We start from the raw sequence: 20,309 nt of genomic DNA, 5'->3' as shown, positions 1-20,309 counted from the left end.
AAGCTCGAAGGTCCACTGCCAGTAGACTTCATGCTACGCGGGGAACGAGGTGTCGTCGCGGCAACTCCAGTCTCTCTCCCCCGCAACCATCACCCAAGAGACTTCAGTTGTTGTTAGAGAAAAACAAAAGAGTGCAACTCCTTCTGTAACAATAAACCGTGTGGTCCAGGTCAGACCAAGTGAAGGTTTTATTCATGTTTTTCAATTAACTGTCCTTTTTACGGCATTAATAAGTCTTCCGTGCGAGAGTTTCGGTGTTCTCTCGCGGGAGACGGGATAAGGTACTGTTAACTAAATAAGAGTGGCGTGTGCTTGCGCGTGCGGCGTGCTGTGTGTGTTTGTGTGGTGTGCTGGTACGTGCGTGTGTTGTGTGTGTGTTGTGTGTTGTGTAGGTGCTAGGTTGTGTGGTGTGTGTCGTGTGTGTTGTGTGTGTGTGTGTGTGTAGTGTGTGGTGGTGTGTTGTAGTGTGTGTTGTAGTGGTGTGTAGGTGTGTGTGTTGTGGTGTAGGTGTGTGTGTGTGTGGTGTGTGTGTGTCGGTGTGTGTGTGCGTGTGTGTGTACGGAAATGAGTCAAAACGGATCATAATCCCCTTTTCGTCTCCCCACGCAACCGAACGGAAGTCGTTCCCTTACTCCCGTACAGCTGTGAGCCGTGTGAACAACTGTACAGAAACACTCTCATTTATATCTGCGTCCGTCTCCGTAGAGTGCTGTCTGAGGTGTCGTCGCAAAACTACTACAGTGTGTAATGATTGTCCGACTGCCGCGCAATTTTTCTAACTGACCATAGTTACTACCTATTCACACTCGTGTAATGACGTCGTCCGAACTAGGATGTCACAAACCCATTACCGGTCAAACGGTTTTTTCTTCCCATATGTAAAAATAAAAAAACGTCTCAGCTGTTCTGGCATTTGACTTGTAAATATATGAAAAAATGAAATTAGAATATTATAAAATGATGAAAAGAACACCAGACGATGATCAAAGACGTATACTAACTTCCAGTCTCATTGCAAATTCAATGAACAGTTAATACTACATACAATATTCAATGTATATTATCAATAAATCTCTATGGTTTTTTAGGATTTGAAGATTGTGGATGACAACCTGAATTACATCCACACCATATTACAACACACGTTATATACATATTGTAGTACAAAGTACATAACCACAGACCTAAGAACAGGGACAACTACAACCTGTACCTCGACGACACTGCGTTCAGTTTAAAGTCTGAACTAGACTGTTTATTTCATAATAATAGCATAGTCACATACATACATATACATATATACAACCTAGTTGTCCATTTCGTCTAAATTATTATAGTTATAGTTATATACGTATTTTTTACTATTAATAACGTCCTAATATCTAATATTTATTCAGTGAATCCCTGTTCTCCCACTCTAATTTTTTAATATGAGAAGAAGAGGAGGAAAAGCTTGGATCTACTCCGTGACAAATACACGATTACGACAACAACTTACTTAAAAAACAAAAGCTAAAGAGAAGATATACTGATACGTACGATGTGTAAACAAAAACAAACAATAATAAATAAATGAACAAACTTTATTTTACATTAGTTAGTTAATTATCGTAAAATTCGTTATTATACAGAATTAGTCTTAGTCTCTATGGCAAAAATCAGGGTGTCTCCCCTTATAAACGTCCGCAAATGCGTCCTTTCTCCGTGTCTGTCGAATCACAACGTATAGAATGTACGAATTTGTTCATGATTCAATATTATATTTATTGTTGTATACGATTTTTTCTAATTTCAATGTATTAAAGTAGTTTTTTATGGTTTAGTTTAGATGTTTATGTTAGCGGACATCGTCAAGAATCCTAAATCAGGCCATGATATAATGTCAAGTATGTCCTAGTTACATTCGTATCTACACAGTGTCATGTACGTGACCATTTTAACCTCAAAAGATGCCAAGTATTTTTTCCCTATACCACGATGTTTAATTACGGGATAATAAACATCCTAAGAGACATCGGATAACTGGGTCATAACTTTGTATGTATGGTCATTCGGAAATAGTAACAGGCCCGTATTATAGGCAATGCATCGATATTCCACTGTGGTAACGAATGGTATGGATTTACATTGTGTGGAACCAAGTACGAGAGAAAGGGTGTGTTGTACTGTCAATTACTACGTACTTGTCGTAAACGATCGAACCAGTGTAACTCCGGGCTCCGACGCTGGACAAACCAGTCGTCGACCGGGAAACTGCAATAGCTCTCCTAAATCCCGGGGTTACATACCTAATGCGAATTCCACCTTACTTACTTATTTCTAAACTTCTTACTTAACCCTTCTGTCGCAAATTTCACACAGGAAGACATACGGCGACATCTAAGTACATACGTCACGTCCAATCCCACAACAAACTAAATTTCCGGACATTACGAAAATACCCCAAAAGAGACGCTGACATCACTAATACATCCAATTACCACGTATATTTACCAGAAGTTACTGTCCACAGAGCGAGACCACAGAATTTTTTCATAATTTGCCTGTACTTCATCCGGAAGCTCAAGCGAGCCGGAGCACACCCCCCCCCCCATCATGCTGTCTTTCTACCGAGGCGCCACTGAGAGCATCCTCAGCAGCTGCATCACGCTGCGGTTTGGAAGCTGCACCGCCTCCAAGCGCAAGAGCCTGCAGCGCATTGTGAACTCTGCCCAGAGGGTCATCGGTGCCTCGCTCCCATCACTACAGGACATTTATAACACCAGCCTCACTCACAAAGCACTCGGCGTTGTGGGTGACTCCACCCACCCCTCCAACTGCCTCTCCAGCCTCCTGCCTTCAGGGAGAAGGTTCCACAGCCTCCGCTCGAGCTCCACTAGGCTGAGGAACAGCTTCCTCCACCAGGCGGGCATGATGCTGAACTCTCTCCCCTCCCTTCCTCCTCTCCCTCTCTCCCTCCCTCCCTGCCCCCTCTGACACCTCTCCCCTGACCTTTCCCCCCTGCCTCAAATGGACCTGCACTTTAACCGCCCCCCCCCCACACACAACCTTCCCTCATCCAGCACCAGTCACTTTTCTACCCATCTCTGCTGCTACTGCACTCAAACTGTACTTTAAACATAATTTTCTCATTTGCACTAAAGTCAATTCACTTTCTGTGGATTGTGTTTTTTGATTTTTATTAACTAGTACTTATTACTACTATTACTTAGTCTTATACCCCGTTTCTCTAGGCCCTTTTTGTATCTTGTTTTATGTATATATGTCACACTGTGGGACTGCGAGAAACGGTATTTCAAGATTTCTGTATGTATAACACATGTAGACAGGACAAATCTTCTGTGTCCTATAGAGCCATAAAGGAATGGAACTCATTGCCAAAGTCCCTCGCTGAAATAGAGTCCAGAGCCTCTTTCAAGAAGAGATTGAAGTGCCATCTACTAATGACCCTTGTGAGCTGTGAACCCTAATTTAATGTGATCGCATACTTTGTACTGGTGGGTTTCTTATGCACTCGTCCTTGGCTGAGATGGATATTGAAAGTGGATGACATTATTGATGATGTTGGAGATTGTTGATGATATTGTTAATGTTGTTAATGATGTCAGGACTTATGTCCCGAATGCTGCTGTATTATTGTATTGTTTTAAGTGTCGGAGCCCAGGAAGAGTAGCTTTTGTCAAGAGCAAAAGCTAATGGGGATCCTTAATAAACAAACATTTTGACAATAAAGCTGACTTTGACTTTGATACAGGTTCAATGTGTGGGAGAAGATATTGCTGCAAACGTTCTGTGTATTCATTATACTTTTCACTGAAGCTACGATAACTAGGATACTTTTGGAACATACACTAATAATAACAAAACCATGTTTATTGATGGGACATTACATTCCTTCTTTTGTTGACATTCTTGAAGTAATTGCTTTAATTAATGTTTAGTTAACAAAAGCTGATTTGTGGACGATACATCAACACTGCACGAATATTCATTATAGAGAAAATAAACATTTGGTTTGTGGTTCTGAAATGTTAGAGGCAATCATGTGGAAAACTATTAGTAAGAAGAACACATCAACATTTACCATAACATTCAAAAGCCTGCTCAGTCTTGCCTGACCCACAGTGAGTGATGGTGACAGTCTGTGCTTTAGAGGTATTTACTGACCATACACATCACGTCAGAGGATCCTCCCAATAAAGATTCATGTTTCAACAAAACGCTCCAACTCTGATTCTGAATGGGACCTGTGGCTACAAGCCAATTAAAGAGGACATTCGCTCCTTTTCAGGTTCATATTTGTATGATGTGCCTCTACTGTGACATGTTTTAATGTTCAGAAAGGTCTCATACTGCCTGTGCTGCAGTACGTGTACTGAAACCTACTACAGGTTAGGGCTGCAAGATTTGGGGAAATTTCTGGCAGATATTGCGATTCGATTTGCGATATTTGTTTTTAAGCGACCCAACGGAAGTTTATTGTAAAATGCGGCCATATCTCCGGCTAGGAAGGTCGCATCAACGTGCTCCCGTCTCTAGCACCCCCGCAGCCCGAGCTACGAGTGAAAGAACTAAACTTACATGAAACTTCCATTGGGTTGCTTTAAAGTCAAGCTTCAGTTTAAGATTCACCCTGTAATAGAAACATGTGATGGAGCATTACTAACCTGACTCAGATGGTTTCACCAAACCATCTAGGAAAGCTCCATTGGAAGCCATTTGGAAAGGGCAGGCACTTTCAAAGATACTTGGCAGGTGATTGGATCAATCTGTCTATCACCTTCTATCATGGGCCACTTCTGATTGGTTAACAATGGCTGGTACATGTGGAGCACAGCACTTCTGATTGGTGTGGAGGACTGACACACAAGAACAACAAAAATAATAATAATTTTTTTAATTCAAAATCGCGATCTCGATTTAAAATCGATTAATCGTTCAGCCCTACTACAGGTAAGACAATAGTGATCCTATATTGTGGAAGCAAACGAGCGTTACCTGGATTATTATCCTGAATGTAACTGAAATAAATCACATCGCTGTAATGCGGTACTACTGTAAGTCGTGCCTCACTGCCCAGCATTGGCTGTAACCTGATTAATGGTTTCATATATTGATATTTACAGTTATTGGTAGACTGAAACAGAAAGTTGTCTGATCTTATCTTCATTTCCTCTGTTCCGGCTGGAGTCAAAAGCTCTGTTTTCATTTTCCAAAAAAAAAAAAAGGCAAAATGGCAAAAATGAGATAAACGACCACAAGAGGACAGGAAGAGGAAACAGGAACTGGTGTGCCTTCCTTATGGAGTGAAAAGCTACTGATAAACAACCATTTCCAAGAAGGTTTATCTATTCAGAAAAGAGGGTTCATCATCCGACATAATTCCAGGAACAGGGATACATGTCAGCGCGATAATTTCCCAACAGACAGTTGTGAAAATGTGGTTTTGGTTTGGAAAAATAATACCACAAATATGAGAAAGAGACAGAACGAAAGATTAACAACCACCTTGATTACAGTCTAGTTTGTTTACAATATGATATCATAACCATTGGTTTGAAAAATGTCAACACCAAAAATATGAATTGATATCTATTGACAACACACACTTTACGAGGTAATACCACACACACACACACATATTCCCTCTCTAGTGTCCCGTCACCACTCACAGATGGTGGGGTTCCCCTCATTACTCGGGCCACTTGCTGAGAGAGGGGGGGGGGGGGCTTGAATGGCCCAGGGGAGACGGAGAATCATGGCCGACATGGATTACGACAGAGAGATTAGCCCGTGGGGAGAGGGGGACAGAGAGAGAGAGAGAGAGAGAGAGAGACAGAGAGAGAGAGAGAGAGAGAGAGAGAGACAGAGAGAGAGAGAGAGAGAGAGAGAGAGAGAGAGAGAGAGAGAGAGAGAGAGAGAGAAGGGAAGCAGGAACACAGGACCTTGAAATTAATGTGGTCCCTCTGGCTTTGGGCATCAGAAATGACAGACTCCTGAGTGAATGGCCATTGTACGGTCTTTTAGGTGCTTAAAGTCTAATAACCATCACACCCACACACACATGCACCTCTCTACACTATCAAGCTGGCAGCTGCAGCAGAAAGGGGAAAAAAGATCAACTACCGTCCTCAAATACAATAGCACTCTTTGAATCTCAACATGTGCTCTCCAGTTTTTTTCTGGTTATAGCTTCAGTCTCTGTCTTCTCTCCAGCCTGAACAAAGGCAGCAGGACTATCACACACACATTACAAAACACTGAACTGATGATCAGCAGGGTTTAAAAATGACACAAAGCATCCGCACCTGCACAAACCAATCGACCAGTAAGGACAACATTCCAGATGCAGCATTAAAAGATCCTGATAAGTTGTTTCAGTGCCAAACCCAGTGTCAAGGACACACTCCTCCTGAAGTACACACACCCATGTGACTGTGTCCTCAAGGGAAATCCACAGAAAGCATGTAGAACTCAAATCACATCAACTCAGTTGATATATTACTGTTCCTCCAATGCAACCTGACGCAGCGCTTTAAAGCATTGACCACAGCCTTTAGTTTTAACCTCCGTTTGCTCAAATTGGCAGTCAGTAGCATTCGTGTGAGATCAAATCCCAGCATGCATTATTCCTCAGTCCTCACGTGTTAGGGCTGGCAGAGTTTCTGAAGCAATTCATTCATCAACAACAATTTAGAAAATTGGTGTATGACAGAAGTCATTTGCAAAGGACCAACACTAAGAGTCATGCTAGCTGCTCTGTAACGGCCCGTCCACACGGCGGCGTGCGTTGAAGCTTCAACGTTTCTGCCCATTCACTTTGAATGGGGTGACGTCACGCTTTGCCGAACTGCATTGTGGTTCCGTCGCTTCGCTTCAAAAGTTGAGCAATGTTCAACTTTTGAAGCTTCGACGGAAGCGTCAGCCAATCAAATCATATGCCAGTACAAGCTCTAGCCAATCAAACCGTGTGCTTGTGTGTCCACTGTCCGGGGCGGGAGATTCATGTGATTGGTTGTTGGTCGAGCGTCAGACACACCCACCGGCAAGCTTCAACGCACGCTGCCGTGTGGACGTACCGTAAAGCTGCACTAAGACACAGCGGTGCTTCAAACTAAATGCTATCATGCTAACACGATGATGTATGGCATGTTCAAAGTATATGGAGATCTCTGTCTTAGTTTAAGCATGCTAACATTTGTTATTTTGGGCTAAACAAAGTACAGCTGTGATTTTGCTGGTATATGGTCATAAATCAAAGTATGGGACGAAATATAAAGTTGACCTGATGATGGTCTGAGATAAATAGTTAGGGTTAGAGATTACCAAAGCCAATAGTTGAGAAATTGTACACATAACGAAAAACATACTTATTCTGTCCTTGGAAAAATAAGTAACGAGGATTCTTAGCCATAACACTGCATGCCTGTTTCTCTTATTTATATAACTGTGAATTGAATATTTTTGCAATCAGAATTTTGCAGTGAGCACACATTGTTTGGTTGTGTGAGTCACAGGCAAAACAAGAGGGGGAGCTTTTGTTTTGGATTTGTGTAGGATCTTATTCAGTGGCTCACATCGCTGAGAAACTTCTACTTCATCACAGAGTTTGTGAAATATGGGCGAGTTAACAGACTAGGCTAAGTAAGGGATAAGTAAACCATCAGCTGGTACTGAAGATACACGCCGTCAGAAACTCTCAAACTACACTCACAATACAGTCATTAAGTCATGATGTTTATCAGTAGATATAATCCCTTTATGAACCGTTTGTCTTAAACGGCCAATAATCGGATTGACAGGTAATAAATGATCGTAAAGGAGTTATTGCCCTGCCCCAAATAGACATTTAAAAACGGCAAACAATCCTTTACGGGCACACTCTTACCCATGTTGCTGCCATTATTGAAGCTGGTGCCTAAACCGTGTGAGAAAATGTGTGTTTTAAGCCCATAATAGATCTCATATTCATTGAAGGAGTACCGGGGCCACGAGCTGTAAGCAATACAAGATAAATAATTCCAGATGAATAATTCAAGTCATTATAATGAATAAATGGAAGGTAATTATCCTGCTCCAAGTAGCAACCCGCGATTCAACGTGAGCACGAGAGGACGGACATAAGAGGGGTTTCCCAGAGTCAACGAGGGACAATCAGCTGCTTTGTAGAGCGGCGAGGGAGAGGAGACCAAACAACCATAAACACTGATGATGAAGAGAGCCTCTCACGCAGGAGCTTGAGTGTGTGTTTGAATGGGTTGGTGACCAGTGGCTTAGCTGCAGATGTACCGATGAACATAAAAGGTTTGGGGAAGAGATGCTCCCTCCGTGTGACTGAAAAGCCTTTGTGGGGAGTCCCTGAACGCCCCCCACAGCCCCCTTTCTTTTTTTTTCAAACAGCACAGGAGAGATGACGAGGATGAAAGGCAGGACAGGACGGAGAGGGAGTCCACCGTCGTGTCTTTTGTTGTCCATCTGCTGTCTTAGCCGTTCCGCCATTCTCTTGACAAGCTTAACCCCCCCCCACTGCTGTCACAGGTGTAAACCCCAAATGGGAGAAAAAAAACCTCCTGACTGAGCTCCTCGAAACATGAGTGCGTTGGTACTTGAGTTTTCTGACTGAATTGAAAGCAACACTACAATAGAGAGTCTTCAAATGATAGATAGTTGCAGTTTCTTTACGCGAACAATACAATCTGGATGTTGAGCATGGCGACCTGCCCATTGAAAGAAATAGCCTTTATCTTGCATGTGCTAATGACTTGAAATGTACTTATTCAGTAAGACTAGTTCAAACTAGAAACACAGACCTAGTTTCTATAAGTAAAAAAGAAATCTGTGTATCCGCCCACTTATTTAGAGCTTCTTCAAAATGATATTCTTGCTTGGCCCATGCTACACCCACAACGTGTCATGGTCTGAATTCTGCTGAAAAACAAACTAAACCAAAAACCTCCTTGCCAGAGGTCATAATAAAATATGCAGGGTAAGTAATGTGTTTTTTTTTTAGAAGTATGAATTACCATAATATATATTCGGCACCACTGTCTGCCACTATCCTGGTTTTACACAACAGAAGCCAAGTCTATAACCCAGGAAGAGAGAAACTGCACAAATATTTTGAAACCTAAAAATACATTCATCCTGGAAAGCAGCCTATGTTTCGGAGAGGAAGCGTGTCTCACTTTGCTGGAGACCATCAGGAGACACCGTCATCACGCTCTTCTCTTAGCAGATGGGCTTCATAGAAAAAACTGATATTTGTCTAAATGATAAACCTATAAAACGCAGATACATAGATCAAAGTTAGAATGATTTAAAGTCTCAGATTACAATCTCATGCCTTTCCTTTTCCAGTTAACAATATTGAGCATTTACTGCAAACCACTGACGCAGCTAATACAACATTTGACAGCTTTTGATCTCTGGCAATAACAATTTACATTTAGCGAGATTTTTGGTCACAGATGATTCGCTCTGCCCGCCCTGTTGGCAACCTTGACCTGGATAGGCAGCTAAAAATAGATATATAATGGATGGATTGGTTATGAGTCTGACTATACATGCACCTACAAGCCCAATATTAAACTGCCAATATACGCTTGTGTAAATGTGCCAGCATAGGTCTTCAAAATACTGAGTCTTTAGGGAAGAGATGAGTGATATCAGTGACTATCAACATCTACATATACACATACCTTTTCACTTGTGTTTCCAAAGGCACTGTACAAATACAATAAACTTACATACGTAGTTACTTTATAAGAATAAAATAATACTAGGGATGCACTAACTCAATTGTTTCTCTCCTGGTACAGATTCAGATACCAGTGCTTTCATAATATCGCCACATTTGAATCGTCAATATCTTAATGGAACAATATGTATGTGAGGTAACATGTGACCAAAGATTTCTGTGGCATTACAAACTGAGTANGAGGAAGGGTTTATACGAGGACAGATGAATACAGAAGACACAGTTTACAATTGTTCTCCCTGCTGAGGAGACATTTTACATACAGTATGTGCCTCTCGACACACACACACACACACACACACACACACACACACACACACACACACACACACACACACACACACACACACACACACACACACACACACACACACACACACACACACACACACACACACACACACACACAGTAGTTGCCACATTCTCTGGTCATTCTTGGGAAAAGACAATAGGTCTGCTTGTTAAAATAGGCTCCCTCTCAGCAGGGACACCCAGCAGCTGTCCCATAGTATCAAGCTTCAGCGGTTCCCCTCACAAAGCACCCGGTCCAGAGGTTGTTTTTAAACTTTAGAGAGGACATATTACATCTCATTAACATGGAAATACAAAGGAAAAGTATTCACAATGTTCGGTAATCTGTGTGCTGTTATATAAGGAAAGAGAATCTTAGAAAATTGAAATACTGCAAAACGATATCTTCTTAAAATCTGAATGTTATATGCCGTGCACTCAGAGCCACACTAATACCAGTTTAGCTGAGGTAACTTTAATATACTTCAAATAAATGTGAGTGTTAAGTGATGCATTAAATTGTTTGGGAATGAAAGATGTGTTTTTATGTCAACAGCCTACAGGCATTAGGTATCAATCTTAATATCATACATGATTAACGCATATTTGGCTTTAAGTGACTTTGACGATTGATCAGTTTGAAATAACTTTCTTATCCAACCGTTATTCATAAAGCAAATGACTTCAAGGGAATTTCCAGCTGAGTAAAACTAATTATTCTCTGGCACAATAGCTTCACTTAGCTTCGTCTGTATTCAATTGCAGGTCTATTTGTATCCATGGAAGACAAACAAGTAGCAGGAACCCCAGCGAACAGAGAGCATTGTGGGCGAGCTGGCCTTATTCTCTGGGGGAATAATGATGACAAAACAGGCATTCTGACCTTGTTCATGGGGACATATCCTGGGGCACGAAAGCAGCAAGGGAACTGAACAATAATAGCTTTTCCTAAAAATATAAGGACTTGACAGAGGACGGTTTGTTTACAATGGCCTTGAGAGTTGGACAGGAGGAGGAGGAGAGATCTTGAATTATTAATTTTACCTGTAAAAGAAGCACGTATCACACACCTGGATGTTTCTCAGAAATGATTGGTGTGTGGCTTCTCAAGATCTGCATTTCTCTGTTTGTTTTATGCATTTGTTCTGCTCTGAAATGTTGCAAAAGTCAGGTAAAAACTGAAATGTTTTGGTTTCAATTGAGGTCAACTCTCAATTAAGTCAAGACAACTCAATATCAAGTTGTAATTTTTGTGACTTAAACTTTGATTATTTGATACATATTTGGCAGCTTGGTGGCAGCGCAACAAGGCTTTAACAGAACATTGACATAATATCACTCTATAAAGTTGAATATGCAAGAATTAACAATAAAGGTACACCAAGGGTATAAAGGTGTGAGCCATAGAAGCAAAACAATTAGCAGAAAGAAGCTAAAAGACTAACAAAATATCGATTGGTGCAGCTTTAAGTCTCATTCAAGTCTACAACTCTTATGATCCTGAATATATTTGTTATCCTTTTAAAAGTCGTTTAGAAATATTTTTATTTAGCTTCATTTTTTTATGTGGAACTTGATAACCCGAGTCCTGTCACCATCACGTGTTACCGTCCTCACCTTGGATACTTACTCCTCACACTTCTCCACCACACAGCGTTCAGATGTCTGTGCCGCGTTATCGAGCGCCCTTTTGACTCATGGCGCTATTTTGAAATCCAAGATCACATGGCGAGGATACAGGAGCGTCTCCTGGAACAGGCGGGTGGCGGCTGAGGGTCCAGACTGCCGGACGGGGGGATAGCGGCCATCTTGACCCACACCCTGAGCCCGCTAACAGAGGTGCAGCGGTCATGTTGGTTAAGTGCATTCCCCGAGCCCCTGGCCCAAATCCCTGCTTGACCCCGTCTGATAAACTATGCTATGGATAGATCAGTGGAGAGTTTTTCCTTTAAAACAAGGGTTAGAACACAGTTTCCACAAGAACTATTTGTTCTTTGAGATACTTTGGTCCATGTTGTGAGTCATGAAACCCATACTGAATGTTTGTGTTCAATTAATTCTTTGTCAGCGATTATCAGCATTATTCTTATTCAAATAGATACTTTCACACAACATTTGATGGGTTTCTGGCCTTCCAAAAATGTATTCTATCTGATAAAAAAGACAGCATTCACACAAATACACACAGCAACTCCAAAAGAGAGAAAAAAACATAACACAAACTGGTAAGTAATACTTTCTTTTGACAAAAAAACGTTACCAAAACTAAGTTCAAAATCATCAAAATGTCATATCAAAGTTTCATCACATAGAAATTAGACAACTGTTGATATGTGTGTATGTGCTTAAAGTGAAAACTGCTTCTCAACGATATATAAGGTATTTAGAGGACAGTCTAAGATTGATATTGTTTATATAAAATCAGAAGTATCACAGATAATACCTAGTAAAAAGAAAAGGGAGTACGTGTCTGTAAGTATTCAACTGTGGAAAAACAACTGTTGAAGTTATGATAACACCAAAAAAAGCATACAAATGAAAGTGATATGGACACCATTTTAAGAAAGGAGACAGTAAGACATAAAACCCCAGAGCAGGCAGACAGGAAGAGGAGGTTTGGAGGATTCGGGAGGCTCCAGGTTTGGCGTTGATCTAAGCCCGGGAGAGTCTGGCCTGCATCAGCCGCATGCACACTGTAATTGTTTGTGACTGCGAGGGGCCGGCGCCGCGTGTTCATGGAAGGATGGGATTAACACGTTACCGGGGCCTCGGGACCGGCAGAGGAGCTGATAAGATTTTTTTTTGGGAAGCATTTTTGTGGGTGAGGCTCCAGTGAGGCCCAAGAGAGGAATCAGTGTCAGGAAACTCAACTCAAGGAGTTTTACTGTTCGGCTGCGCTGGAATAAGTGCATTTTCAAGTTTAAGAAGACCCCCATACAATATCAAACTTCAGTCGTCCTGCAGCTAGTAGCTAAAATACTGTCTGTGATGTCTTCTTTTTTTTTTACCTGTATCTATGTCCAATCCGTCACACTATGATTTACTTGCTTTGGTGGTAAACGCACTTATTAACTTGCGAATTTAAATATAATGCATTTTTCTACTTTTTTACGTAATCTCAGAGACATAAATGATATTCCCCCCTACATTTGTCTGACAGTATGAGTTTCTTTTTAGAGCAACATTTTCCTACTGTCAATGTAAAAACACGTGCCTCCAAATGTTGTGATTTCTTATTTGGAATGTTTTTTGCTAAACTGAAGAACAAAGAGTTCCTTCAGTGGTTTACCAAGCAAAATCAACTATTTGATATCTGTCTTGGATCAGCTACAAAAAGGAACTGTTGCAGATTTTCTGAGTTCAGTCAGGAGAAGTTGACTTTTAGAGACAGGACAATAAGTTACAGTAGTTTGATACTTTTGTTAAATATCCAAGTTTAATCTTTTGTATTGTGACACCTGACAAAAACCAATATGGTTGCAGTTGCTTGTCACATTTGGAATATGTTTGTGTGGTTGGCAGTCACCTCAAGGAGAGATTTCCCAAATATTTCACAAAAATTCAAGAGAGAAGTGTATCAGAACTTTATGTAATTTATTTTCTTTCAAATTCGTAATCCGATGACCCTTCGGATTTAACTTTACCCTTTCGAGTTGATAATCCACCTAACTGCATATAAAGCAAGTTAACACAAGAAGACATCACCAGAGTGTATTTACAGTGAGAGTTTAAGTCAGTCATACAAACCCATAACACAAATTGGTGTGAATATTTGTTCATATTTTCCTTCTTTATGCCTTGCTCTCATTTCATCACCTCATATTTCTGCCAACGTTTCTTTGTGTTCAGCAAACCAGAAGAGGTTGACTCCTGCACAATTCTTCATCTCTGCAGTCGCCCTCCCGTCTTATCGTGCCCTGCAGCTTGGCTGTATCGGGCAATGTTCCTCTTTAGGGTCCGCACATTGTTTCGTCTGGGCCTGTATTTATTTGGATGTAAATCAGTTTGCAAAAAGTGTTACGTCCTGTCCTTGTACAGTGGGCGGTGGACTGGGGCTCATTTGTTGGAGGAAGTCAGCCCAATCCAGATTGGAGCTCTGCAGATTGTTTTCAATTATAAGGCTGTTATTGATGTTGGGGGTGACATCATACAGCCTCACCCTTCAAGGCAGGGTTGGTGAGAAAGTTCTCCCACACCCATCTCTGACTCCTTGCTCAGCAGAGTGAGGGGACTCTGATCAAGTTTAATATGAAGCTGTATTGGGCTATTAAAGGTCTCCTATTATACTGTTTTTCATCAATATATTATAGGTCTCAGATATATACAAAACATGTCTCTGAAGTGTTAGGCTCCAAACACCAAACAGATCATTGCAGCATTACCCATAATCCCCTCTGTTTCAGCCCTGTTTCCAAAGTGCTGATTCTCTGTCTGTTACTTTAGATGAAAATAAGGTGCCACCTCATGACATCATAAAGTGGCCAAAATCTGATCAGCTCGTTTTCAAACAGGTTTTTATATTAACGGATCAGGACAAAAAGTGAGTGAATCTTTTTTCCTGAAACTTTCAGAATCTCTTTACACAGAGGGGACACATGTTTATGTAGAAGAGACATGAAAAAGTGGGTTTTGCATAATAGGGGACCTTTAAAGATGCACTTCAGTTGAATAGAACTGTATTGGAACATGCTGTCATTCCAAAGCATTTGCTAAAAACTATATTATGATATCCTATTTGTTAGAGGAAAATATGTTTAGAAAAGAGTCTTATTGATTCAGCCAGTTAGCATAACAAATTCAAGCAGGCGAAAACAGATAGAGCGGCTCAGTTAAAAAATTACATAATCAACCACTACACACGTGAATTAATTAACACATTATATCTGGTTTGTTCAATCTGTGCAAAACATTAGATCAAAAAAATGACACACAGTGGGTTAAGCATAGACTGTATACAAAATATAGCACTTCAAATCCTAGTTTTAAAATACACCCGCGCTGCCTGTGTGGATGAGTGTGAATTTCAATTATCACTTTCTTCAGTCCAAAAACATTTGTAAGCCAATTCACCGGGTCCGATGATGAATACACTAACTCAGTTCATTAGCACTGACTTAATCCTCAAACTTTCATCAGATGACTCTCAACCATCACTTAAACCTCATGAGCTGCATTGTATGTACAAAGGTATATGCATTTTCTGTATTTCCATTATTATTCGAGAGGGATCAATTTAGTTAAACTTAATCCCCCTAAGATTATTAAAAGGAGGAAAAACACATTGTTAAGGCAATATTTTGAGGTCTTTATTTATTTACTTGTGTGTTAAGATTTTGGCTTTTGTGGAACATTGTTATGTGGCCACAATCTGTCAAGTCTTTCATTCATTGACTATATTTAAAAAGGTATACTTTCATTTAACAAGTCATCTTAAAAATCGTTATTTTAAAGGATGCTTTTATATGATTTGAAATGTTAATATTCCTAACAATACTTAGACTTATTGTCTGCATTATTCTTTCATACAAAGAATAATACTTTTTTATGATTTTGGCTTTTGAGGAACATTGTGATGTGGCCAACATGTGTCAAGTATTTCATTCATTGACAACAGTATATTTAATAACAAGACATCTTAAAAATCGTTATTTTAAAGGATGCTTTTATGTTATTGAAATGTAAATCTTCCTAACAATACTTAGGCTTATTATCTCCATTATTTTTCATACACAGCTTGAAACACTATCCATTAATGCAATGAGCTGCCCTCCATCCCTAACACTGCTCCTTCCTCCTCTCATGCAGCCTCATGGTTCTCTCTCATGTCCTCTGCCGGCTTCCGTAGACATTCCTCCACTGACAGTTAGTGTGCGGCGGTGACAGACGAGCATCGGTCAGCCTACAATCCAGCTCCAGGTGTAAAATATGGAAGAAATTAACAACATTGAAGTCACTCCGTGCACAGAGTCCGACTACCTGAAGCCGCTCAGGGTGCACTATAACCAGGTGAGTTATCTCCGCTGATACTGAGGATACAGGCTGCTGGAGGCTGTAGGCTAGCCCAACCCCCCATTCATTTTGCAGCTAGCATGCTAGCATAACATGAAGGCTAAACTGACCTCAAAAACAAACGTTAACAGCAACACATGACGTTACTTCAACCACAAGGACTGAACGACCGTAATGGCTTTATTTGCACATTACGGTGTGTTTCTGTGTTTGACATGAACCGCAGAGAGCTAAGTGACAGGTATGAGCTAGCATGCTAACGGTAGCCTGCTGAGGAGTTTTTTCTTAGATTGAGCATCACGTTAGCACATGCTTTACATTAGTATAAGGAGGAAATATTAACATGTTATTCGCCTTATTGACAGGTCAGGTGATAAAGCTTGACCCCTGTATGAATGCAGCCTGTGTGATGTCAGTGTCAGCAGGTCAGAGGTCTGATAGTTAAGGCTTACACTTAGCTTAATTTACATGAGCAAAATAGTAGAAACTTGCCTGATCAAATCGTGTGGGAATTTATAGAGTAACAGCTACTCTATATGTCTGTTTTACAACCACTGTTGGTCCAGTACATGACAAGGAACACTGCAGGGATAAATGCATAAAGCCAGGGACAGCTGCTGGCTTATATTATTCACAGAACAAGTATCTGTTCTTTATTTCTTCTTCCAGGGAGTCCTGGTCACGACGGCAATATAAATGCAATTAAGTTCACATAAGCAACACAGGGCCAATAGCAAAAGAAAAGAGGCATACCAGCCTATCCATTACACCTGAGTTAATGATTATGTAAAACAGCAACTTATTTCCTTCAGGGCCGTTTGTAAAAGTAGTTAAAAGTAGGGTGTATATTTCATGTAATTTATATGTTGCAGCTTATACCGAACCAAAAAAGAGAAAGCAGTTTTACGAAGCTCTGAGCACGGCCTGAGGACATCTTTGTCATTGATAAATTCAGTTTTGTTTGGTCTCTCCTTACTATTATACTGATGAACGTACCTATGGTAAAGCTTATTGTGTAAATATTATTTTTAAAAGCACTGTACTTTTTAGACTGTCCCTTGCCTCAGTGAATACTCTAGTGAGAGGATAATCTTATTTTTGTTGCAAAAATGGGTTAATCTCTTTAAAATTGTATTTTTTACATATGTGGGTATGGGTATTATCCATGATGCAACAGTTGTTTTGTGCTTTTAAATGGTTACATTCATTTATTTGTGGTTACTCAGTTTGTAATGCCACAGAAATCTTTAGTCACATGTTACCTCACATACATATTGTTCCATTAAGGTATTGACGATTCAAATGTGGCGATATTATGAAAGCACTGGTATCTGAATCTGTACCAGGAGAGAAACAATTGAGTTAGTGCATCCCTAGTATTATTTTATTCTTATAAAGTAACTACGGAAACACAAGTGAAAAGGTATGTGTATATGTAGATGTTGATAGTCACTGATATCATTCATCTCTTCCCTAAAGACTCAGTATNTCTTATTTCCCCTGTCCTCTATCCCAGTGCTTCTCAAACTTTTTTCAGTAATGTACCGCCTTTGAAACATTTTCTCAGCCAAGTACCCCCTGACCGACCCCGGACATTTTTGACAGAAAAAGCCTATATGGGTCGGTCAGGGGGTACTTGGCTGAGAAAATGTTTCAAAGGCGGTACATTACTGAAAAAAGTTTGAGAAGCACTGGGATAGAGGACAGGGGAAATAAGAAGTTTAATTCAGAGAACAGCATCAACAGTACATAATATGCACTTTCAATACAAGTTCTGGTCTGGGGACTGTGTGGTAAGTAACAGAATACGATCACAAAACACCACATCAAGGAGCATCATGATCAAATGACAAAACACTTCAATTCTCTTTTTTTGGAGTTTGTGTAATGAGCTCACAGTGTTGGTATGAGTGTATCTATGTAAATACGGCATTTGCCTCCTTTTTTTGATGAGACCTGAATAATGAATCATGACACACTTTAGTGCGATATCGCTACATTTTGTCTGCCTCATTACTCACCCAATGTGCTGTACTAGATGGTCCTGCACACTCGTAGAAACATACAAACATCCTTATACACATAGTGTAGGGCCAAAGACTATAATCACAGCACCATCCAAATCAATGTGTGCATTTAGAATTACACATGTGATCTAATGCTTCATGGTTGTGTGTGTGTTTCTTGGAGCGCAATAGTACTAAGTATATTTTCCGAATAAACAGCAGTGACCTTACTCAATTGAGGGTGAGGAACCACATTTTATTCAGTTCAAGCAGTCAATTTAATCATGCTTTTGGAAGTTGCTTAGTTAGATGTACTGGTAATATCTTTGTGATGGGAATCAGCTGAAACAAATCTCTCACTCAGTGTGGAGCTTCAGCTTATAAATTCAACAATGTTCTGGTCGCAAGCTGGGCATTTAGATAATTCCTTATTTTGGGGACCCAGGCATTTCCCATGCCCTTTAATGATATGTTTGGATACTGTGGAGTGAATAGCCATTGGTGTGCTTTAATTGAGTATTAACGAATCACAGCAATCACATCCTATTCCCCGTTGTTACAATGATTAGTTATTCACTCAAGTCAGACTCAAACCAGAGCTGTGATATGAGAAATCTTGATAAGCTGACCGCAAGACTGAGTAGTGTTAAACAGTCAAGTAAACCATAGTATGTTTCACGGTGTGTTTGTTGCATATGAATAAACACTGAGCAGTGTACCAAACACATCATGTTATGTGTTCTCCTTAAATACCTGCAAGAGGAATTCAAACTTCCCTAGAAAGCATTTGATGATGGATGCAAATACATTTTATATCTTAAATGCTGACTTGCTTTGGTCTTGTATTTCACATGCGCACTTTAAAGCTTCAAGGATACCTTCTTTTGCAGTTGGAGGCTTTCAAGTAGCTTTGTATCTGTGCAAGCTCTCTAAATTATTATCCTACAAATAGTTATCTCAAAATGTTTGGACGGTTTTAGTCCATTACCCCAGACTCTTATATTCCCTCTTGCATTTCTCTCTCTGTGTTACGCTGTCATACTCACTCTCTATTTGATTTGTCTGCAAACCTACATCCCATCAGCATGCAGATTGCCATCAACTCCCCTCTTTATAACTTTGTGTGTCTCACAAACGGAAACAGTTACTGTGACTTGTTTTGTGGCTTTGTGCCAATTCAGACGTTTTTTCCTGTGTAGGATTTTTCCATATAAGGTTACGGTACAAATGTTGGAACACTTGAACGCCTCTAGTTAAGTATTTGTATACAAATGTGTTTCCAGTGTACACAGTGATCTTCATTGGGTGTTTTTTTCATTAATATGTTTTTGTGTGTATGTTGCATGTTGCTCCTACAATTAGAAAACATTAATCTTGATGGCATATTGATTTACCAAGGAGGGAGAGCTATAGACACTGCAGCTCAGGTCATTACCTCGATGTTCAATTAGCCAACAACCAGCAAAGAGACATACAGTACATACAGCTGGAAATGTAAACCACATGAAGACAATTGTACCCTCACATGTAACTGCAAAAAAAGCTCTTTCCTATACTTTGTGTGTACTTGTTTGTCAGATCAGTAAGAGACAAATGAGAAATATAAATTCTCTTTCTAAAATGAGGTTTTAAAATTCATGCTACGTTAAACTATTTAAAATAGGTGAGCAATATAATTATTAGGGCTTATAATTATTATCTTCTTGAGATTAGGAATGTCTGTTGGATTACCCTGGTCTCAAGTTTTGAACTGTTCACATATCCATGTTCAACTTCTCTAAGGCTGCAGCCACAGAAGGACGATAACGGAAACGCACCAAAATCGTTATAAAAAAAGTCTTCCGTCCACACGCAAGAGGCACCAGAAACATGTCCGTCCACACGAGACAGCTCGAACCGCTGGAGACGCTGTAGTACATATGCCGGGCCTGTAAGTGGCGCTGTACTTCTGCCACAAAATACACCAAAAGCAGAGAAGAAGACTTCTCACGCATGCATGGTTGCCATGGTTGCCCTTCTTGTTTATTCTCCGCGTTGGATTTAGCAGCAGAGGTGGGGTTTCGCCAGTCAACATGTCTGTTAAAGTTGAATTCTTCCGGACAAAATTAGAAAAGTGCCGGTCAAAGGTCTTCTTTGTTATTTATTGAGCTTTAAAATAAATGAATAACAACTCTATATAATAATATAAGAATAATACACGGAGGACGGAGCCTCTCTTTTCCTCCCCCTCTCCTGACAGCCCGTCA

At 40.3% G+C, this 20,309-nt stretch overlaps 2 protein-coding genes across 2 annotated transcripts in view; one reads left to right on the top strand and one right to left on the bottom strand.

The window, feature by feature from the left end:
- The window catches only part of nudt14 (nudix (nucleoside diphosphate linked moiety X)-type motif 14), a 14,927-nt gene extending 12,333 nt beyond the window's left edge, over window positions 1-2,594 (bottom strand). The window contains exon 1 of the mRNA XM_010772105.1: window positions 2,494-2,594. Within this exon, the coding sequence (XP_010770407.1) occupies window positions 2,494-2,594 (101 nt within the window). The remainder of the gene's footprint in view (window positions 1-2,493) is intronic.
- A 1-nt stretch (window position 2,595) lies between these two features.
- LOC104946315 (unconventional myosin-Va-like) overlaps window positions 2,596-20,309 on the top strand; it is a 66,217-nt gene continuing 48,503 nt past the window's right edge. Inside the window, exon 1 of the mRNA XM_010772103.1 lies at window positions 2,596-2,908. Within this exon, the coding sequence (XP_010770405.1) occupies window positions 2,596-2,908 (313 nt within the window). The remainder of the gene's footprint in view (window positions 2,909-20,309) is intronic.

This window comes from Notothenia coriiceps, unplaced genomic scaffold (genome assembly GCF_000735185.1).
Source record: "Notothenia coriiceps isolate Sejong01 unplaced genomic scaffold, NC01 NC01_scaffold00010967, whole genome shotgun sequence".
NCBI lineage: Eukaryota > Metazoa > Chordata > Actinopteri > Perciformes > Nototheniidae > Notothenia > Notothenia coriiceps.
This window is presented reverse-complemented; position numbering and strand designations above follow the sequence as displayed.